This window comes from Acartia tonsa, chromosome 11, assembly GCF_053477335.1.
Source record: "Acartia tonsa isolate MP-2025a chromosome 11, ASM5347733v1, whole genome shotgun sequence".
Taxonomy (NCBI): Eukaryota; Metazoa; Arthropoda; class Copepoda; order Calanoida; family Acartiidae; genus Acartia; species Acartia tonsa.
Genome location: NC_137270.1, coordinates 11,489,316 through 11,508,143, shown reverse-complemented (window position 1 = coordinate 11,508,143; position 18,828 = coordinate 11,489,316). Strand labels below are relative to the sequence as shown.

The 18,828-nt window shown below is 30.2% G+C and overlaps 1 protein-coding gene across 3 annotated transcripts in view; it reads right to left on the bottom strand.

The window, feature by feature from the left end:
* Positions 1-18,828, bottom strand: part of LOC145331004 (fasciclin-2-like) — a 91,650-nt gene that overhangs the window by 70,203 nt on the left and 2,619 nt on the right. For all 3 annotated transcript variants that reach the window (XM_080175595.1, XM_080175597.1, XM_080175596.1), the window contains exons 2-3: positions 12,653-12,708; positions 2,987-3,063 (exon numbers count right to left, since the gene is read on the bottom strand). In XM_080175595.1, the coding sequence (XP_080031721.1) occupies positions 2,987-3,063; positions 12,653-12,708 (133 nt within the window). The remainder of the gene's footprint in view (positions 1-2,986; positions 3,064-12,652; positions 12,709-18,828) is intronic.

The following is an 18,828-nucleotide window of genomic DNA, read 5'->3' as shown; positions in this document are numbered from 1 at the left end:
TAAGTCATTTTCAAAATTTCTTACACATTTATTTTCAAGTCTTATATCCCTTGATTTTAGAAATGTAAATCCGGAGTGAAAATATCTTTCTAAACAATTCTATACCAAAGTTAAAATAGATTCTTTTTGTTATCTATTTGCTTAGGTATACTTTGCCCATCTATCCATCAATCTATTTTTTCTATCTTAATTTCTGTGTGTGAAAGGTTTCAGAATAGAACTAAGTGAACTAAAACAAGGATGACAACATCCGTAAAAGTGAAGCTCTGAAACGATAATACAGACTTGTAGGGTGTCAGAACTGAATACAAAATATAAATATATAAGTTTTGACAAAATTATAATTAAAATTTGTTGCAAAACTTCTTAAATACAGAATACTGTTTAAGGATACACTGACATTTTTAGGACTTGATTATAGAGAAGCTTCGCGTATAATATTGTACCTTATTGTAATAGGAATCAGTACTCCAAAAATTAGATCAATCTGACGATTATATCACATAAAAAATTGTTGTTAAAAAGTTAAAATCAATTTGTTTAAAATGAACGTACGGACATTCTGGTAAAGATTATTGAGTTGCTATGATTTCTATATTGTTCTTTACTACTATAGGAATCAGCATGCATAGTTTGAAATCAATAAGACAATTCTAACATGCCTAAATTAACGAAAAAAGCTATCCGTTACGTACGGACGTACAGACCGACCCTAATTATAGAAAAGCCTTGCTTTCAAAAAAGTTCCGAATAACGGCTAAGCTGTTAGGGGTTAGTAATCTTATTCTTTTGCTGAAATGTATAAGTATCCTACTATGATTTAACATTTCAAATTAAATCAATTATTTGGAATATAATTTCAAAATTTATCTTTCTGCCATCTTACTTTTATATACAATTTACTTACCCCCCTGCCCCCCTGCATTGCTGTGTTATATTATTTTCTTTTTTAACTTAACCATTTCAAATCTAAATATTTCTTTTTTCTAATATTAATAACTGTTCTTATTTTAATTTACTATTCTATATATAAATTGTATATTTTTGCAGAGAAAATAGAAACTACAAAATACACTATAGCATCCAAGACAGGGAAAGCTATTCATAAATTTCTCTGCCTTTTAAAAAAAAACTTAACTTTGTTATCGTACTTTTATTTATTATAATAAATTTTATTGTTTATTTGTGCTTATCCCTATGTAAAAGTAACAGGATGTCTATCTGTCAGGAACTGATGAACCGATATGGTTCTCCTTTACAATGTAGATTCTTATTGGTCTTGGAAAAATGTAAAACTTATTTGGGAGAGGGTAAAATCACCCTTAAAAACGAAATCGCCACTAGAATAAAATGCATTCGTCTAAACATTTTCTTAACATATTTTTACCTCTAGGCGCGTAACCAATGTTGATGCTTTTTTCATCAAAAATAGTTTTAAAAAAAAGAGTTAAAAAATAAATATATCTTTTATTTAATTTTGATCCTTTAAAATAATGGAATAAATGTCTATTTTTCGTAAAATACATTAATCTAACAATAAATCTTATACCACAGAGCTTAATTCTAAAATATAGGCAAAAACAAATTAGTATTTTATTTTTTCCAGATTTTATTTAATTTAAAATTTTCTTCTTTGTAATATTTATCTTTTAATTGTCATAACTTTACCCCCTGCTAATTTATAATTCTTTCTAATGTACTTTCTTTTAAAATGGTTCTTTATTTTTTTACAAAAAAAAATCAGTGTCTTTTCGTCAGTCTGACTGTTTTGATAAAAGCACAAGAAAACAGTAACCTGACTAAATAGGTCAAACTTTTCAAGAAATCATCATACTTAAATTTCTTTGAATAGCAGTCATCTTTATTCTAGAAGTGAAGCTTTGATATTATTTAGTGATCTGCAAAAAGATGCAATAAATATCTCAAAATTGTTTTCAGAAATATTTTTGGAAAGTATATTTATCTCTAAAAGTTTTCAGTTTTCTTACTAAAAAGAGTGAGATAAAAAGTGGAAGGCGAGTGTAGATGTTAAATCAAGTTAAGTTTTTGGGGAGTAAGACTGATTTGATCATATTTGTTTACATGAAGATTCGAATTTGTCTCATCCCAAAGAAAAACATTTAAAGCTTAGATTCAAAAAAAAGTTTCATAAAAAATTTGCCTTTAATTGATAAACTTTTTTGTCCTTGTTTAATGTTTATTTGCAAAACTCTGGACAAATTAAGCAATTTTAAGAAAATGGTTTTATTAAAAAAAATACAATAACAATACAAATTGTTTTTTAAAAGTTTTGTGTGGAAACAATTTAATTAAAATTGTCAGTCAGTCTATTAAAAAACCGTCAGTAGAGGCTAGAATATATAAGTTGGAAATAATTTTAATGTTAGAGGGAGATTTGAAATCTGCATCAAATTTTAAGGATTTTTTTTTATAATATTCATTGTTTGTATAATTCTTTATCTAAAAGCGGAAATACAATTTAAGTTCATAAATTTTGACTAATAGGATAGGTGGATTGGAAACTACCTGTGCTCTAATTGGTTGAATGATGTGCGACACTTTAGCTTCTCCAATTAGAGCGCAGAAAATTTTCAATCTATCAATAACAGATGTCAAAATTAATTAACTTAAATTGTATTTCCGCTTTTAGATAAAGAATTAAACAAAAAACGAATTTTATAAAAAAATCCTTAAAATTTGATGCAGATTTCAAATCTCCCTCTAACATTAAAATTATTTCCAACTTATATATCTTAGTAGAGGCTCCTATAAAGTCAGGGGGTGTAGGAAGGTGGGGGCGCCTACTTGACAATCCCCTCTGCTATCTCGGAGATATCACAAGAAAGCAAAGTTGCAGTGTTAGGTCGACTATATTTCTTAATAAAAGTGATCCCAACTAAAATTTTATTGAAATACTTGTATCTTAACAATCTTTACCTTTAAAAACCTATAGCTACCATATAACGCTATTCTAATGATCTATTACCTTATATCTCTGATTAATTCTAAACTTGAAACTTGAGCTCTGCATGTTAACACAATGTTCTTTCCTTGTCTCACCTCCTGAAACAAAAATAATCAATCATATGTAGCTTGCAATAAAAAGCGGCCCAAAAGCAGCCAAAGAGTAGTTTTATAGCTAGGGTTATTAAATAATAAACTGTGCCTCATGTTTATGGAAATGTTTACAAAAAATTTCACATGCTTCTCTTTCATATTAGCTAAGTAAATCAAGTTTTTGTTAGTTAACCTAAATAATTATTGAGAAGCTGCGCTGTAATAAAGGAAAGTGATTTTATTTGAAAGAAAGAGTTTCTTCTCTTTATGTTTGATGTTGAAATAGACAGAAAATGGATAGATATTGAATAAAATAATCAATGGATACATATTTTTTTTAAAGGCAAATTTATTTGATCAATCAATCAACTTTTTCAATACAGCTATGTCGCCATTTGCTTTGTCAGTCAGTCTTGATGGGAATAGTCCCTTTAGTAACATCGCCCCATAAGGGGCGATTCGTCGTATTTTAAAATGACTTTCATAGGTTGTTTTAGGTTAGGTTAGGTTATATTTGGTTAGGTGATTGCCCCACAGGGTTAGGTGATTGGCTCCGCAGGGTTAGAGCCCCCCCGCAGGGGCTAGAAATAGGAGAAAAGCTACTGTGAAAATACGAAGAATCGCCCCATAAGGTGCGACGTTACGAAAGGGACTATACCCGTCTTGATTTACTAATACGCCCTCTTGAAAAAAGTAAGAGACACAAACAATTTTTTTATTATTGGCAGGGATAAGACAATAGACGATAAATTGGTGTACACCTTCAATTATGATTAACAAAATTATACATTTTGTAGAATAAATTCATTGGTAAAAAAGTTTGGACACTGCTTGTTTCCACTAATCAAGCGAAATATAACAAACGAATGATAAAAGGTGATTTTTAAAACTCAGCGCACAATTGTAAATTACATTTGATTTTACCCTCCCTCGCTGGGTCCTTGGCATCATAAGAATTATAAAGACATTTGATTTGGTGGAAAAAATTGCTTTAGAAATATTGTCCATATTATTATGTCCACTATCATGATACAAATGAATTATTCAAAGATCAATAGAATTTATTATAGGCAAAGCTTTCAAACATCAGATACCCTGGAATTCAATAGTGTCCCGTCATTTCTGCTTATTTTCAAATCCAAAAATTATTCAATATTAAAAAAACACAATCCTTATATAAAAGTAACAGGATGTCAGTCTGTCTGTATTGCAGGATGTCGCTAACCACTGAACATATGATTCTTCTCTAAAATGTGGCTTTTCATAACTCAAGTAATAGATTTTTACTAATCTTTATTATGGGGGAGGGTACCACCAACCTCCCAAGAAAATTAATTTCTAGAAAGAAATCCCCCCCCCACATTTTTCTCTTTTTATTTTAATACAAAAATCGGCTTCTCCTCCACCCCGTCCCCATTTAAAATGATGTGCCTCTAGAGGCTATTGAGAGCGTAGCAAATAAATTGAACGAGGTTTTTAATAATGAGAGTCAAGTAAATGAGTTTTTGGGTAACGTGATCAATTTGACGGAAGTGAGAGCTCACCGACTTCAGCAACTAGAATGATTATGTCCAAAAGTACTAGATTACTAGATATTTACATACAAAATTTTACATTTGATTTGGCAATAAGAATCTCTCCATCTAGTCTTTCATAAGAATTATATTTTTTTAGAAATGATCTTTTTAAACAGACAGACATACTTTATAGGTAAACTTTTTTTGTATACATATTTGAAATATATCAATATGTATTTAATGCTTTATCGAATTCCATGATTAAAGAAGAACATTATTGTTTTTTTTTCTGCACAAAGCTACAATAAAATTGACTGGGTAAAATCCCATAAAATTATTATCATAAAATCAACAACTAACTCCACCTCCCCCCCTTTTCTAAAAAGTAATCTTTTTAAAGGGCGTGACAAAAGCCACCCAATAAGCCTTTTAAAATAAGCCACATAATAAAATTAGAACAAAGTACTACTGAAGGGTAATAATTATAAAAACGCAACTTTTAAGTTCTAACAAGTAATCTATATGAACCCAAATTCGAATATATTCTAGATTATAAATTCTAAAAACAATCCTAATCAATGTCAAAGTGTAGGTGGGCTAAATTCTAATTATGAAAGTTAAATTATTGGTTAAAGAAAATTATAACACATAGACCTGTCACTTACATATTACCAAATAATCGATCACAAATTTTGGACAGGTATAAATGTTCTGATATACAAAAAGTAATGATTTTCCCCTTCATAGTGTTCTAAGTTCCTGGATTTTTACATATCTAGTTTTCTATTAAGATTTCTGTAGAAATAAAAAACTGAAGAATTTAAAATTCTGTGTATCAGTTATAGAATAGCCCATTTTGTTCCGAATTTGTATCACTTTTAAAAAGTGCGACTCCAGTTACGTCATATTTTTCTTTCCCGAAAAAGGGAAGGGGGAAAGAAAAAAAGGGAAGGGGGGAAGAAAAAAGAGATGAGAGAAAAGGGGGTTTTCCCCATCTCTTTTGAAGAGATTTTCTTCCCCCTTTCCCTTTTTCGGGAAAGAAAAATATGACGTAACTGGAGTCGCACTTTTCAAAAGTGATACAAATTCGGAACAAAATGGGCTTCGTCGCTGTTCCATAAATAGTCTTATATATTTTTTTGGTTAATTTTTATTCTTTAATTCAGAATAAAAGTTTTTCATGACTTTAATTTGGTTTATATAATTATAGTAAGTGTAATATTATGTAGTCGTGATTAAAACTTATGTATTCTGTCAAATTATTAGCAAGGTTTCAATGCTTGGAATTACATTGCTACACATCACTGAACTCCCAATTTATACAGGTAGAGATGGGACATTGGAAATTACACTGGTACCTAAAGTTTTTAAAACACAATATCTTATTCATAAGCTTAAAAACTGTGGGTACTTTAATTGAATTGTGAGTGGCCATTTCAAAACCAATAATGTCCTAACTTTTCAACAAATAATTTTAATCTACAGAAGGAGTTAATGTTTTTTTTATCATCATTGGGGATATACACCAATTTATTGTCCATTGATGCATGCATACCAATAATATCAAATGGATTCAATTCAAAAGGCGTGCGGTAGGGGGTATCAATAGTGAACACCTCCATTAATATTGAAATCGTAAAGGCCTTCTGTTCCCCCTCCCCTAATGGCTTCACACGACACTGTACACGCCACTCAAAGACTTTATTACTTACCATTTCATTTGAATCTTTCTTATTTGTCTTAATTCTCAATGGTTAATCATTTTTTTGATTAGAATTTCAAAGAGATTTAGTGTCATTGTCCGAATATATGTGAAAATTTATAAGAAATATGAATTGAGGAGAGTCTATGCAATTCAGATTAATCCAGGTATAAAGGGATAGAACAGTGAAATATAAGTAAATCGCCGTGCAAGAGCATGGTTAATTACATCAAATAGTTTTAGTAAAACATGTAAAAACAAAATCATCTTTTCAAATGTTGTTTTAAAACAACTACTGAAATCTTTAAACTATTTTTTCTTTCTATTTTTGTAGTATTCCAATGAATTTTTCTATCATTAAAATTTTTCACCCAATTTTAATATATTTTTTGACCAAGACGTTTATGTTAACTTGTTATTGCTGCGCTACTTGCGGTTATATTTCTTTTCTGTATCCCTGCAACGAATGTAGAATGTATAAGTGGATTAAATAACAGTAGAATGAATTTAGGTTGCAATTTATCCACGCATTTATTGGTCGGGCCGTTTATCCAGTAGGAGGAAAGAGAATGTGGTTAGGGGGGGGGGGGGAGGGCAAGGGGTAATATTGTTATTTTAGCCCGCTACAGAGTGCACTCTATTATAGATCATGGAAATCTGGTGTAAGATTACTAATTCATTAATAATACATCAATTATCCCTGCAAATATTTCTCCATTTCTGTAGAAAATTAATTTCTCTTTACATATATACACTAGCGACTTCGCCCCTATCCTCTAGGGGCTTTGCCCCAAGAGGTTTGAGCAACCTAATTTTTCGTATTTTAGATTTGAAAAGAAAAAGTAAAAAAAAAATTTTTGTTGGGGGGGTATTTTTCATTTTTTGGGGGGGTTGGGGGTGTCCCACCCCCCAAGAAAATAGCTTAAAACCATCACAGGACCAGTAGGTATGATCCCTGAAGAGTAGAGCCCAATCGGTTCAGTGGTTACTGAGATCTTAAGCTTCAGACGGACAGACAGACAGACAGACGGACAGACAGACGGACAGACATCGTTCTACTTTGTATTATAGATATATAATATATGGCTGCTGTGGTTTTTGGATAAGAGGCTAGCCTATCATATGAATTACTAAGTTGTTTTTCTGTTTGTCCATTACGATCTTGCTAACCACTGAACCTCTATTCTCTATTTTAAAAGTCTTACAAAGGTTACAATATGGTTTTTGGGTATATTATTTATAAACTTAAGTCTTGGGCTGGTTTTAGGCTATTTTCCTGCTACCTCAATCCAAATATGAAACTAGATTTAAGGAGCGCAGCCGCTAGTAATATCTATAATATCATTGCTGATTCCTATTACGATGGGACACGGTGTTATATAAATTTTTATTTCAATGTTTATTTTCCCAGTGTCTATGATATCTAGTCTTGCTTTTATGGATGTTGTTATCCTTGTTTTTCTTTATTTACCATATTAATTTAATTTATGTTTTTCTCAATAAATTGTGCAAAAACAAAATTTAGTTAATAAGAATTATATTTAAATCAAATACATTAATATCTAATTAGCTTATAATTATAATAAAATAAAATATTATTTTTTTTAAAAAAGTACAATGAGAAAATTGAGAATACTTGTTTTAGCAAAAAACATTGAGTTGTTATTAATTAAGTTAAAAGAAGCAGGAATAGGGTATATCCAACAAGCGAAATAAATCTAAAGGGTCTACCAAGTGTAGCCCCCCAATCACCCCACAAAAAATAAACACGGAAAAATCAGCTGAAATTACAAAATATTAAAAAAAATAAAAGAAGGAATTCATATTTCACAAAATCTATTTTTATTAAAAAATGTTGTAATTGCTGCTCCTGACATTATTATTCTTGTTTTCTTCTGCTAAAGGCCATTAGTAAAAACATTAATTAGCACAGTATAACCTTTACTTAACTCTTTTTCTTTTCTCAGTTAACTATTTAAAAAAACCGGACATTTCGGAGAAAAAGTTTTCTATTTGTAATGTATTGGTCCTTCACGCACGGGGATTGGTCAATGAAGTATTAATACATCTTTCCCCAATAACTTGACCCTCGTGAAGACTCAACATTTTAACAGGGTCAAAATATTAAATTTTTATAAAGGCAGAATTTACATATTTAAAATGCTACCTTTCTCTACATTTGTTTTAAAAAGATTTTTTTAATTTAAAAACACAGGTTTCTAAAGGGATAAGACAATGGCTGATAAAATAATTAGACAACGAATTAGAAAACGGCATTATAAAACTTTGGGGACCAATGAAATAAACAGACAAATGTATCTCCATCCCTGATAAAAATATATTTGAAACCCAAGGCTTCTAAGTATAGTTAGATTATTAATAGCTCTATAAACTTGACCCAATAAACACATATACCTCCATTTTTTTCAACTGTGTACTGTATATTATATTTACCCCTTGTCTTTACTTCCCTTGTATGATGAAGGTATTAATTTTTGTAACAAGATTATAGAATTACTTTTGTAGTTTAGGTCTTCATTTTTCATTGGATAATAGATCGAATAACACATTGTGTAATGTTTCATTGGGCTGTAAACTAGATTTTGTTTTGATTAAAAGAATTGATTTCAATAAATGTGGTAATGGTCAAGGATTCTTATTATATTATTTGTTGAATAGTTTAGATGCTGCTAGTTTGAAGATCAAAATTTACAAAAAGCACCAGAATTTATTATCCAGCTAATGAGACAGTATGTTTGTAAAACATTGGATACCACAATACAATCCACCGACTCTCCCCTATTACTTAGGCAATGCTGACATTTCATTGGTGTCTTGTAGAAAGTACTAGTTCCAGACTTTCAGAATTACTACTAGAAACCTGTATCTTTTTAAAGAATGCTTAATAATTTTTTGTTTGTTTATTTGTGATGTAAACACTGCCTGTAATTAGTTAATTATTGCAAAAGGGGATTTAGTCTCTCGGAGAAGGATTAATGTTCTAATAATAAAACAGGATAAAGATTTTTATGTTAGTTTGGTATTAAAGACTTGATTTTTTTGGATTTGTTTCATATTTATATAATTAAGAATGTACTGTACCAAATAGTAAAATTTTCCTCCAGTAAATCATATGTTATTTCTATAGAAAAGCCACTAGAGGCCACTTGAGGAAAGGTTGGTGGGGGGGGGGGGGGGCCCGGGGGGGAATGGAGGCACACCCTATAATTTCAATTTTAAAAAGAGAGTATTTTTAGTGATATCTTAAGTTACAGACACATTCAGACTTAGAGACAGAGGTCCTGTTCTTTTTATAAAAGGATTATTAACAATGATTAATGTTAGTTTGTGTACTCTTCTACTTATTGATTGTAAGATTATCCCTCTCTATCTGAGGTTACTGTGTTAATGAAAAAATAAGAAAATAAATAAGTTTGGTAAATAATAAATAAACCAATTTACTTTCATTTACCAAAAAATAATATCCACTGAGAGTAGAAAGTAATATGATGAATATTCAGTCTTTTTAAAGAATCAACATGATGTCTTACTAAACGTCATGAAAATTAGAGTTTGAAAGGTTTGAATTATAAAGGAAAATTCTATACTTATGTTGTATGTGAGTGGCACCTGGACTAAACAGTCAAAATTTCAACTCAGAGACTAGACTCCTTTACCTCATATCCGTGGTACAGCCAACCATTTTATTGCACGATCTTTGTCTGGAGATCCTCACTGTGCACTGTGCAGGATAATAAGTTGCGCCTGTTTGGGGCTAAGGCATTCCTCTTTATCCTCTTTAATATCTGTAAAGGCCATGCAGGTTAATGTAAGGACTGATGCATAGACGTACTTAAGGATTAAACAAAACAAGAATACAATCAAATGCTTTGTTAATATCTAACTGCTTTTAATTAAATAAAAATTTCTGCTTATTGGTATGAAAGGAATATGGATTTGAGTTTTTCACATCGAAACAACCAAAGACGTTAGAAAAAGTTCCTATGTCACGAGGTGAAGGAATGCTTTGGCCTACTAACATATTCAATGTCAATTACTTTTTTAATAAGACCGTCTAATCAAATGCTTGGTTGTCTTTATGACTTATCTGGTTCCAGGACAAACGCAGGAGTCCCAAACGTCGGAGTGGAGAAACGCAGGGGTGTTTGGATATTAATTTAATTAAGTATTTCTATACAGATTTGGTTAGGTTAAGATATAAAGGTACAAATAAGTTCCCCGCAGGGGGTAGGCATTAAAAAAAACCTTTAAGATGGTCTAAAATAGGTTAGGTTGGGTTAAATATTCACTCCTACGTTTATCCACTCCGACGTTTGGGACTCCTGCATTTGTCCTAGGACCACTTATCTATATACAATACAAAGTAAAACGATGTTTGTCTGTCTGAAGCTTAAGATCTCAGTAACCACTTAATCATTTGAGCTCTACTCTTCAGTGAATATACAAACTGATCCTGTGATGGTTTTAAGCTATTTTCTTAAAGAGGCATATAGGGGCATAGCTACTAGTAGCATACATTCTCTTACTTTGCCTTATGTAAATATTTTATAACATCTAAAAAGAATAATAGATAATTAAATATAAATATACATCAAATATGTAAATATATTACCATCTTACTTTAGTATATTGTCAGAAGTACTCAAGAAATGCGCAGAATATTATAAGCGTAACTCAAATTTACGAAGCTTTACAAAGTGACGCAAAAAATCAGCCATGTGACCTCATAAAGATGAGAGAGATGAGAGGAGAAGTGTGAAAGAAAACCCCTAAAAAACGATGGATAATAGTACTATAATTGGTAGCTTATTTTCTAATACTATATTATTCGCAGTACACTGTAGGCGCAATGTTTGAAACTTTGATAAGAATTTTGTTGCCTTTTTTCATATGCGCAATTTTTGAGATTATTTCATGATCAATATTCAGATAATATTGAACATCACCTTTTCATGTTTCTCTATATAGAATATACCTTGGAGATACTTTAATGTATGTATGTATGTATACTTTAATGACGATTCCCCACGTGTATTAGTTGGAAGTTTTATTATTTCCCACTTTACTTTTCATGTTTCTCTATATAGAATATACCTTGGAGATACTTTAATGACAATTCCCCACGTGTATTAGTTGGAAGTTTTATTATTTCCCACTTTACTTTTCATGTTTCTCTATATAGAATATACCTTGGAGATACTTTAATGACAATTCCCCACGTGTATTAGTTGGATGTTTTATTATTTCCCACTTTACTTTTCATGTTTCTCTATATAGAATATACCTTGGAGATACTTTAATGACAATTCCCCACGTGTATTAGTTGGAAGTTTATTATTTTCCACTTTATTTTTCATGTTTCTCTATATAGAATATACCTTGGAGATACTTTAATGACAATTCCCCACGTGTATTAGTTGGATGTTTTATTATTTCCCACTTTACTTTTCATGTTTCTCTATATAGAATATACCTAAGAGATACTTTAATGGCAATTCCCCACGTGTATTAGTTGGATGTTTTCTCGCCATTTTACCTTTAAGAAGCGAAGGTACTCTACAACCCTTTTTATGAATGTCCGTAAATTCGTTATGTAAGAGAAATGTGATTTGCTCATTTGTTATCAGAGCTGGCAACTGATTTTTTTTTTATGATGAGTTCGCTGAACAATGAGCTTTAGCTCTATAAATCTTTTGTCTGTAAAGCTCTAGGGTATATGTTTGAAAACATTTAATTTTCTTATATGTATTTAAAGATAGATTTCCAAAATATCTTGTCAAGTATTCGATGGCAATCCATGATTTATTCAGAGCATACAAGTTTTTTTTTACAGTTTTAATGTATATTCTTAACTTGACAGTAAATGATTACTTAATGTTTTTTTCATCTGTTATTAATTCTTTGTAAATCTCCTAATTTTTAAGGGGGAGGAAGAAAAGTTGTATATTCCGCGTAGTTACTGCACTTTTACACTTAATCATTTACATATATTATACATATGAGATAGTCTTAACTTACACGTTTATGGTACATATAGAATACACTTCTTTTCCTTCAAATACTTACAGAGCAACCAAATTATTAGACAATTTGACAGTGTAATAACATCAAATTTTAATGGATTTTCTTAATTCTTTATTCACACCCCTAATCATATTAATGTGCTCGCCGCTTTTCTTTAAATAATTCAAATTAAACGTAAGTAAGAAAATGGTTGAAAAACTCAAACTTGAGAAATGAAGTATAATATTTTTTCTTTATTTTACTAAATTCACGAAGCAACTGTTTTAGTTTTATATAATTTTATTAGGATTGGTCTGTATGTTAATGAGTAATGAATAAGGTAAAAACCAACCTGATCCCCACTGGGCAGTATTTTTAAGGCAGGATGTTCACTTCCAAATTCAGCACCTGAAACAAAGTTCAATTTATTAGTAAATTTATTATGTGAGTGGGGGAGAAGGGTGGGTGTTGGAGATGAAGTTGGGTGGAGTACAAAACCATTTTTTAAGGAGGGGTGGTAGGGAACTAATATACAAATAATTTTAAGATGATATTCTCTCAACATTATGCCTAGACGTACTAGGAATCAACATTTGCAAAGTAAAATAAACATAATTAACAAGAAAATCATATCAAAAAGGAATACAAAAGAGGAAAATATTGAGAAATATATTTTCTGCCTGTTTTATATTAATTAATTGTTTACTTTTCCATTTTTCTGTTTGGCTTTCAGAATCAAAAATCTATTATTTATCATGCTTTATGATTTCCTAGATATTTCATATTTTGTAGCGCATCTACTCTTTAACTATAATCTGTCTTGACGTCCTCGAGAACGAACGTCTAGTCGTAATAGTTAGTAAACTGAATATTCATTGATTACAAAGTACATCGCTATTCAGCCTTGATTCTTTTTTTCTAATGGGTATATAGGTTTGTCTATTAGTAAGATAATACATATTAAGAGATATAAGTTTTCCGGAATTGTAATGTAGGGAGTAGATATGAAATCTGCATCAAATTTTAAGGATTTTTTATAAAATTCGTTTTTTGTATAATTCTTTATCTAAAAGCGGAAATACAAATTAAGTTAATTAATTTTGGCATCTGTGATTGGTGGATTTAAAAAATCTGCGCTCTGATTGGATGTCGTACATCATTCAACCAATTAGAGCGCAGGTAGTTTAAAATCCACCTATCCTATTAGTCAAAATTAATTAACTTAAAATGTATTTTCGCTTTTAGATAAAGAATTTTACAAAAAACGAATTTTATAAAAAATCCTTAAAATTTGATGCAGATTTCAAATCTACTCCCTACATTAAAATTCCGGTAAACTTATATCTCTTAATACATATGTCTCTCGGTAAATATATGTGAACATATTTATATCCTTAAACATTTTTTTCCCATTTAAAAATAAATATCTTAAAAGAAGACTGTCATTAGGGATGGTTTTAGGATATATTTCTGACATCCCTTCCCTAGAGGCTGGGAACGAAAAATAGATTATATAAATGATATGATAAAAGTACAACATCAAAAAGAAAGAAAAAAATCTAGGGGGGGGGGGGGTTACTTAACGTAAATGAGATAATGCCTAACAGAACTCCCCCCCAAACAATCAGCAATCAATCAAAGAAATAATAAAACAATACCTCAGCGAAAATTTGGCCGTCTGTGGTTATTTATTTTCAATAGAGAATAGTAATCTGAATAAGAAACAGAAGGACAGAGCAGACAATGACTTTAACATAGCAGTAAATAGTAAGTTTTTTTGTCTTTAACTTAAGATTTAGAAAACTAATGAACCGATTGAATTCTCCATTTTATGGAAACTTTACATAGTTTCCGGGGTGGTTTTGGGCTATTTTATATTTAGATTTAAGCCTAGAGATTGTTTTAGTTTTTTTTTTACTTTCTTCACAAATTTTATGCAGCTCCTTGGTTCCACTTTTATTATTAAAGTAGTAAGTTTTTTGTTTGTTTGTAGCATAATTTCTTCATTTAAAGTAATCATCATATAGGTCTCAAAATGTGTTTGATTTTTTAAATTTAAGCCTTTGGGTGGTTTAGGGGTATTTTTTGCAATCCCTGCTAAACGGTGTTTACCCCATAATGTAAAAAAAACTTCTAAGCCAAATTATAAGGACATTGGACGAAAATAGGAAATCTATAAAAAATCAGTAAAAAATCCTCTAAATCCTTTACTTTCTTAGCATAATCCCGACATGTCAATAAATAATCTGCTATATTTATTATATGTACATAAAGTGTATGACACTTATTGACAAGTGTTTATATTTAGCGGTTTTAATCGTAATGAATCTTGCAGTGTTTTAATCCATTTCATATTAATAAGCTATAATATATATAATATAATAGTCTAAAAATCTTTTTTAAAAGTGTAACACACAATTTTAAAATTAAAAAAAAAAAAAAAAAATAATATCTATAATTAGCCCTCCCATAAAAAAACACACATTTATTAAAGTTTTTAAAAAAAACAGGAATAAGGTATAACCAACAAGTGAAATAAATCTAAAATAATATTTGGTATTTTGTAATAAAGGTCCCCAACGTCAGCTGAAATTACGTATAGGTTTCGGGATTTTAAAAAAATTATTTCGTTGTTTTTAACTTCCAAAACATATAAATAAAAGTAGGATTTAAAAATATCCTAAAACTTGATGAAATAACATCAAGAAGTACGTACAGTCATATATAGTCCTAGATATAAAGTAGTTGCGCTGCTAAAAATCTTCTTGGGTAAATGATGTATTAATAAGAGCTTTACTTTTGACAGAAATAAGAAAAATTTGGTAAACAAATAACAATCAAATGTTCGGTGGGAGGAAGAGAATTAAGGACGTAAGAATAAAATAAATTAGAAATTTTAGAAATATTGTCAGACGGTCGGAAATACAGACAAATTTAATTATAGAGCAGCTTCGCTGAAAATGAAAAAGTGATATCACATATTTCGAATCAATGATAAATATTCGTTTAAACAAATAATGCAGAAAAAAAATTAATAAAAACAAGGATGACAACATCCATAAAAGCGAAGCACTGAAACAGTAGGACAAACGGACATTAACACTTGTATAGTGTTAGAACTTAATTATCATAATATAAATTTATAAGAGTCAAAGCAAAATTGTAAGTAAATTTGTTGTTAAACTGCTTGATACAGGATAATTTTTATGGACATACTTACATTTTTAGGGCTTGATTATAGAGTTGCTTCGCTTATTACATTATACTTTGTTGTCCAAGGAATCAATATACCAAAAATCAGATCAATCCGATGATTTGATCACATAAAAATTTGTTGTTAAAAAAGTAAAAAAATCAACATGTTTAAAATGGACGTACGGACATTTTGGTAATGATTATAGAGTTGCTACGCTTTCTAAATCGTACCTAACTACTAAAGGAATCACCATGCAAAATTTGAAATCGATAGGACAATTCTAACATGCCTAAATTAACGGAAAAAGCTATCCGTTACGGACGTACGGACGGACGGACGGACGTACGGACGTACGGACGTACGGACGGACGGACCGACCCTAATTATAGAAAAGCTTCGCTTTTAAAAAAAACAATTCAAGAATATGTGTGTATGTACCACCAATATCTAGCAAACTATAGGGTAGCTACACAGGGTTAGACCTCCCCCCCCCCCGCTGGGTTTGGGCACAGGGAAATAAACTGCCCTCCCCCGCCAATTCTTTTATTTTCAATTCATTCAAGGGAATGAGGGGAAGTTCAGTTCTAAAAAGGCTCTTTGACGGAAATTACTGAGAGTTTACAATTTTAAGAAAGGTCTAGCTTTGTTTCTAGTTAGATTTTAGATTTATCAAAGCTCCTTGAAAAGGCTTGAAACGAAGAAACTAGTTAAGTAAATACTACAGAAACTAATGTACTGCAAACAAATAAGAGTTATATTAAAAAATAACATCATAAACAAATATCAATACCTAAGCTTTATAACATAAAAGACACAATGTCTTTAGAAATAAAAAGAAATATAATAATTGATATAGAAATTTAGAAAGAAATTACATAAAACTAAGGAATTAGACAAATAATAAAAACTTTTCTTTGCTTTTGTATAATCATAATACTGGAGGTGGAAGGACGTTCAGTGACCCATTTTGAAGTGTGAGGTAAATCACCTCAAAAGCTTTTATTTTTAAATAATATATTGTTAAACGTTTTAACATACATTAATTAACTGTTACAATAGATATGCAACAAGTATTGTTTTATATTTGGTTATTAGACTTTATCTTTTAATTTTATGTGTTTATTTTCTAGTTTCAATCTATATATAAATCTTTGAGAGGCTTAAGCAATAGAAAAAAAAACAATTCTTATTCTAAAAAAGATTTCTAAACATCCTACTATGTTCACTTGGGCTGCTTTAATTCCGCCAATTTTTATATTAGAGGAAGTTAAGTACATATTCCTTGTTTAAGACGGATTTTAATATCCAAATCCCAAGTTGCTTAAATGGTAACTATTTGTTATATATACTCACAATAGGGTAAAAAAAACCTTTTTGGTTTGCCTTATAAACTACCTCTAGACTGAAACTTGAACTGAAATTAGCCTTATAGTTCCAAAAAAGTATCTTATGCAAAAAGGAATTTTGAGATGAAAGGGGTGGAGGATTTATTCGGTCCAAACAAAAGTAAGACAATAATTGCTCTTGAGAAAAAACTGTTTCCTTTTTGTTTATGTGTAAATATTTACTCTGAAAACAAAAGATAAATCAGAGCAGAGATTTATAGTCAATGTTTCACAGAAGACAATTATATTCAATTGTAGCACAGCCTTAATAAGGACTTTTTATGTACTTTAAGATCTCAAAAACTAATGAACTAATTGGTCTGCATGAAATTTCTTTATTAGACCTGAAATGGTTCAATGCTATTTAAGAGGATATAAAGTTCTCAAAGACACATGGCCCTGCTAGACACCTAAACCACTAAATACATTTTTCTGTCTCTTTCACGTAAAAGAATTTAATGTTTGGGGGAAACACGCCTCTTGCAGGGACGTTCAAGCTCTATGCTTTGAAGGGGGTAAAATTAGGTGTTTCAAAGGTTTGTGGGGGTAACCTAAAAAGTTCTTTAAAATTTTTAGGGTGGTAAAAGGAGGGGGTTAACACCCCTTTATCCCCGTCTATGATCTCTTGTAGAAAAACCCCTTAAAGAGAAAAACAAAACAAAACATAAATTATTAATAATTATCCGTAAATTATGCATATTTACAAAGAAAACAAAAGTGATGACCTTTGTAGTTATAGGGTGTTCATCAGAATCTTAAGGGATAAGACATTTGCCGATAAATTGATGATTCACAAAATAACCCCTTCTATAGTTAACTGGTTGAAACGTTTGTACACTCAACTTATTGAATCAACCAATCAAAGTTCAATAAAAGTCCCAAAAGTTGTTAAGCCAACGTTCAAGAAAATGACAGCAAAAAACTTTGACAAGTAAGTTACCATTCCTTTAAATCACGTAGCTAACATGACAAGTTGATTTAAAATTCTTAAAAACTAAGATATTTTTATATAAAGTCTTTAAAATAAATATATGGAAACGTTTCCATCAAAAGAAATAAAATATACTCCAATCTTTATAAAATTGAAAATATTAGATTTAAGTAGAATAAGAAATAAGTTTTGAGGGTGGTTAAATTATCTATGTAATGATTCTTTTATTCAAATTATAATTACCTATAGTTGCCCTTTAATTCATAGACAGTCATTTAGCAAACAGACAGTCATCCTATTTCTATGAAATATTGGATTTTTAAAGGGAGGGAGGGGACAATTGGCTAAATATGGATTAATCCCTTAAACTAATTTCAGTCTTTGGTAGCACTAAAATTTTGGAACAAATATCTGACTGGAGAAGGGGGGGGGGGCAAGGGTATTAATTTACTGTATATAGTCCTTTTAAAGATTATTAAGCTTTTAACTTTTTTGTTCATAGAGTCCATATTTTATGGATTTTAATTTTCTACTAGAAATCTCTTATCACCAAATTGTTATATTTATGTGTGAAGCTTTTGCATCGAAAATGCATTAAATTGTGTTTCTTCAGAAAACAAAAAAAAACATCTCGTAGTTTTAGGGTTAAGTTTGAAGCTTTGCAAAGTGTCTAAAAAATCAGCACTGTGACGTCATAAAAATGAGGGATGCGTTGTAAACCTATGTCAGAGGCATGGCTTAGAAATGTTAGAAGGGGAAATGCATAGGCACATAGACAGGCAAATATTTTTTAAAAACGTCTATACATAGGTCTTGCAAGATTTGTATTTAATTTAAAACTTTTCAATCCTAAAATAAAATTATAGCCTTCCAAAGACGAGATAGATGTCGATGGCTTTATTTCAATTATGAATAAATCTTTTGTTGTTGTTGAAGATTTCTTACATTTGCAAGATTTTGTGAATACCTTTTATGTTAAGTTTAAGTTAATTCATCGCATATATGTATTTATATAT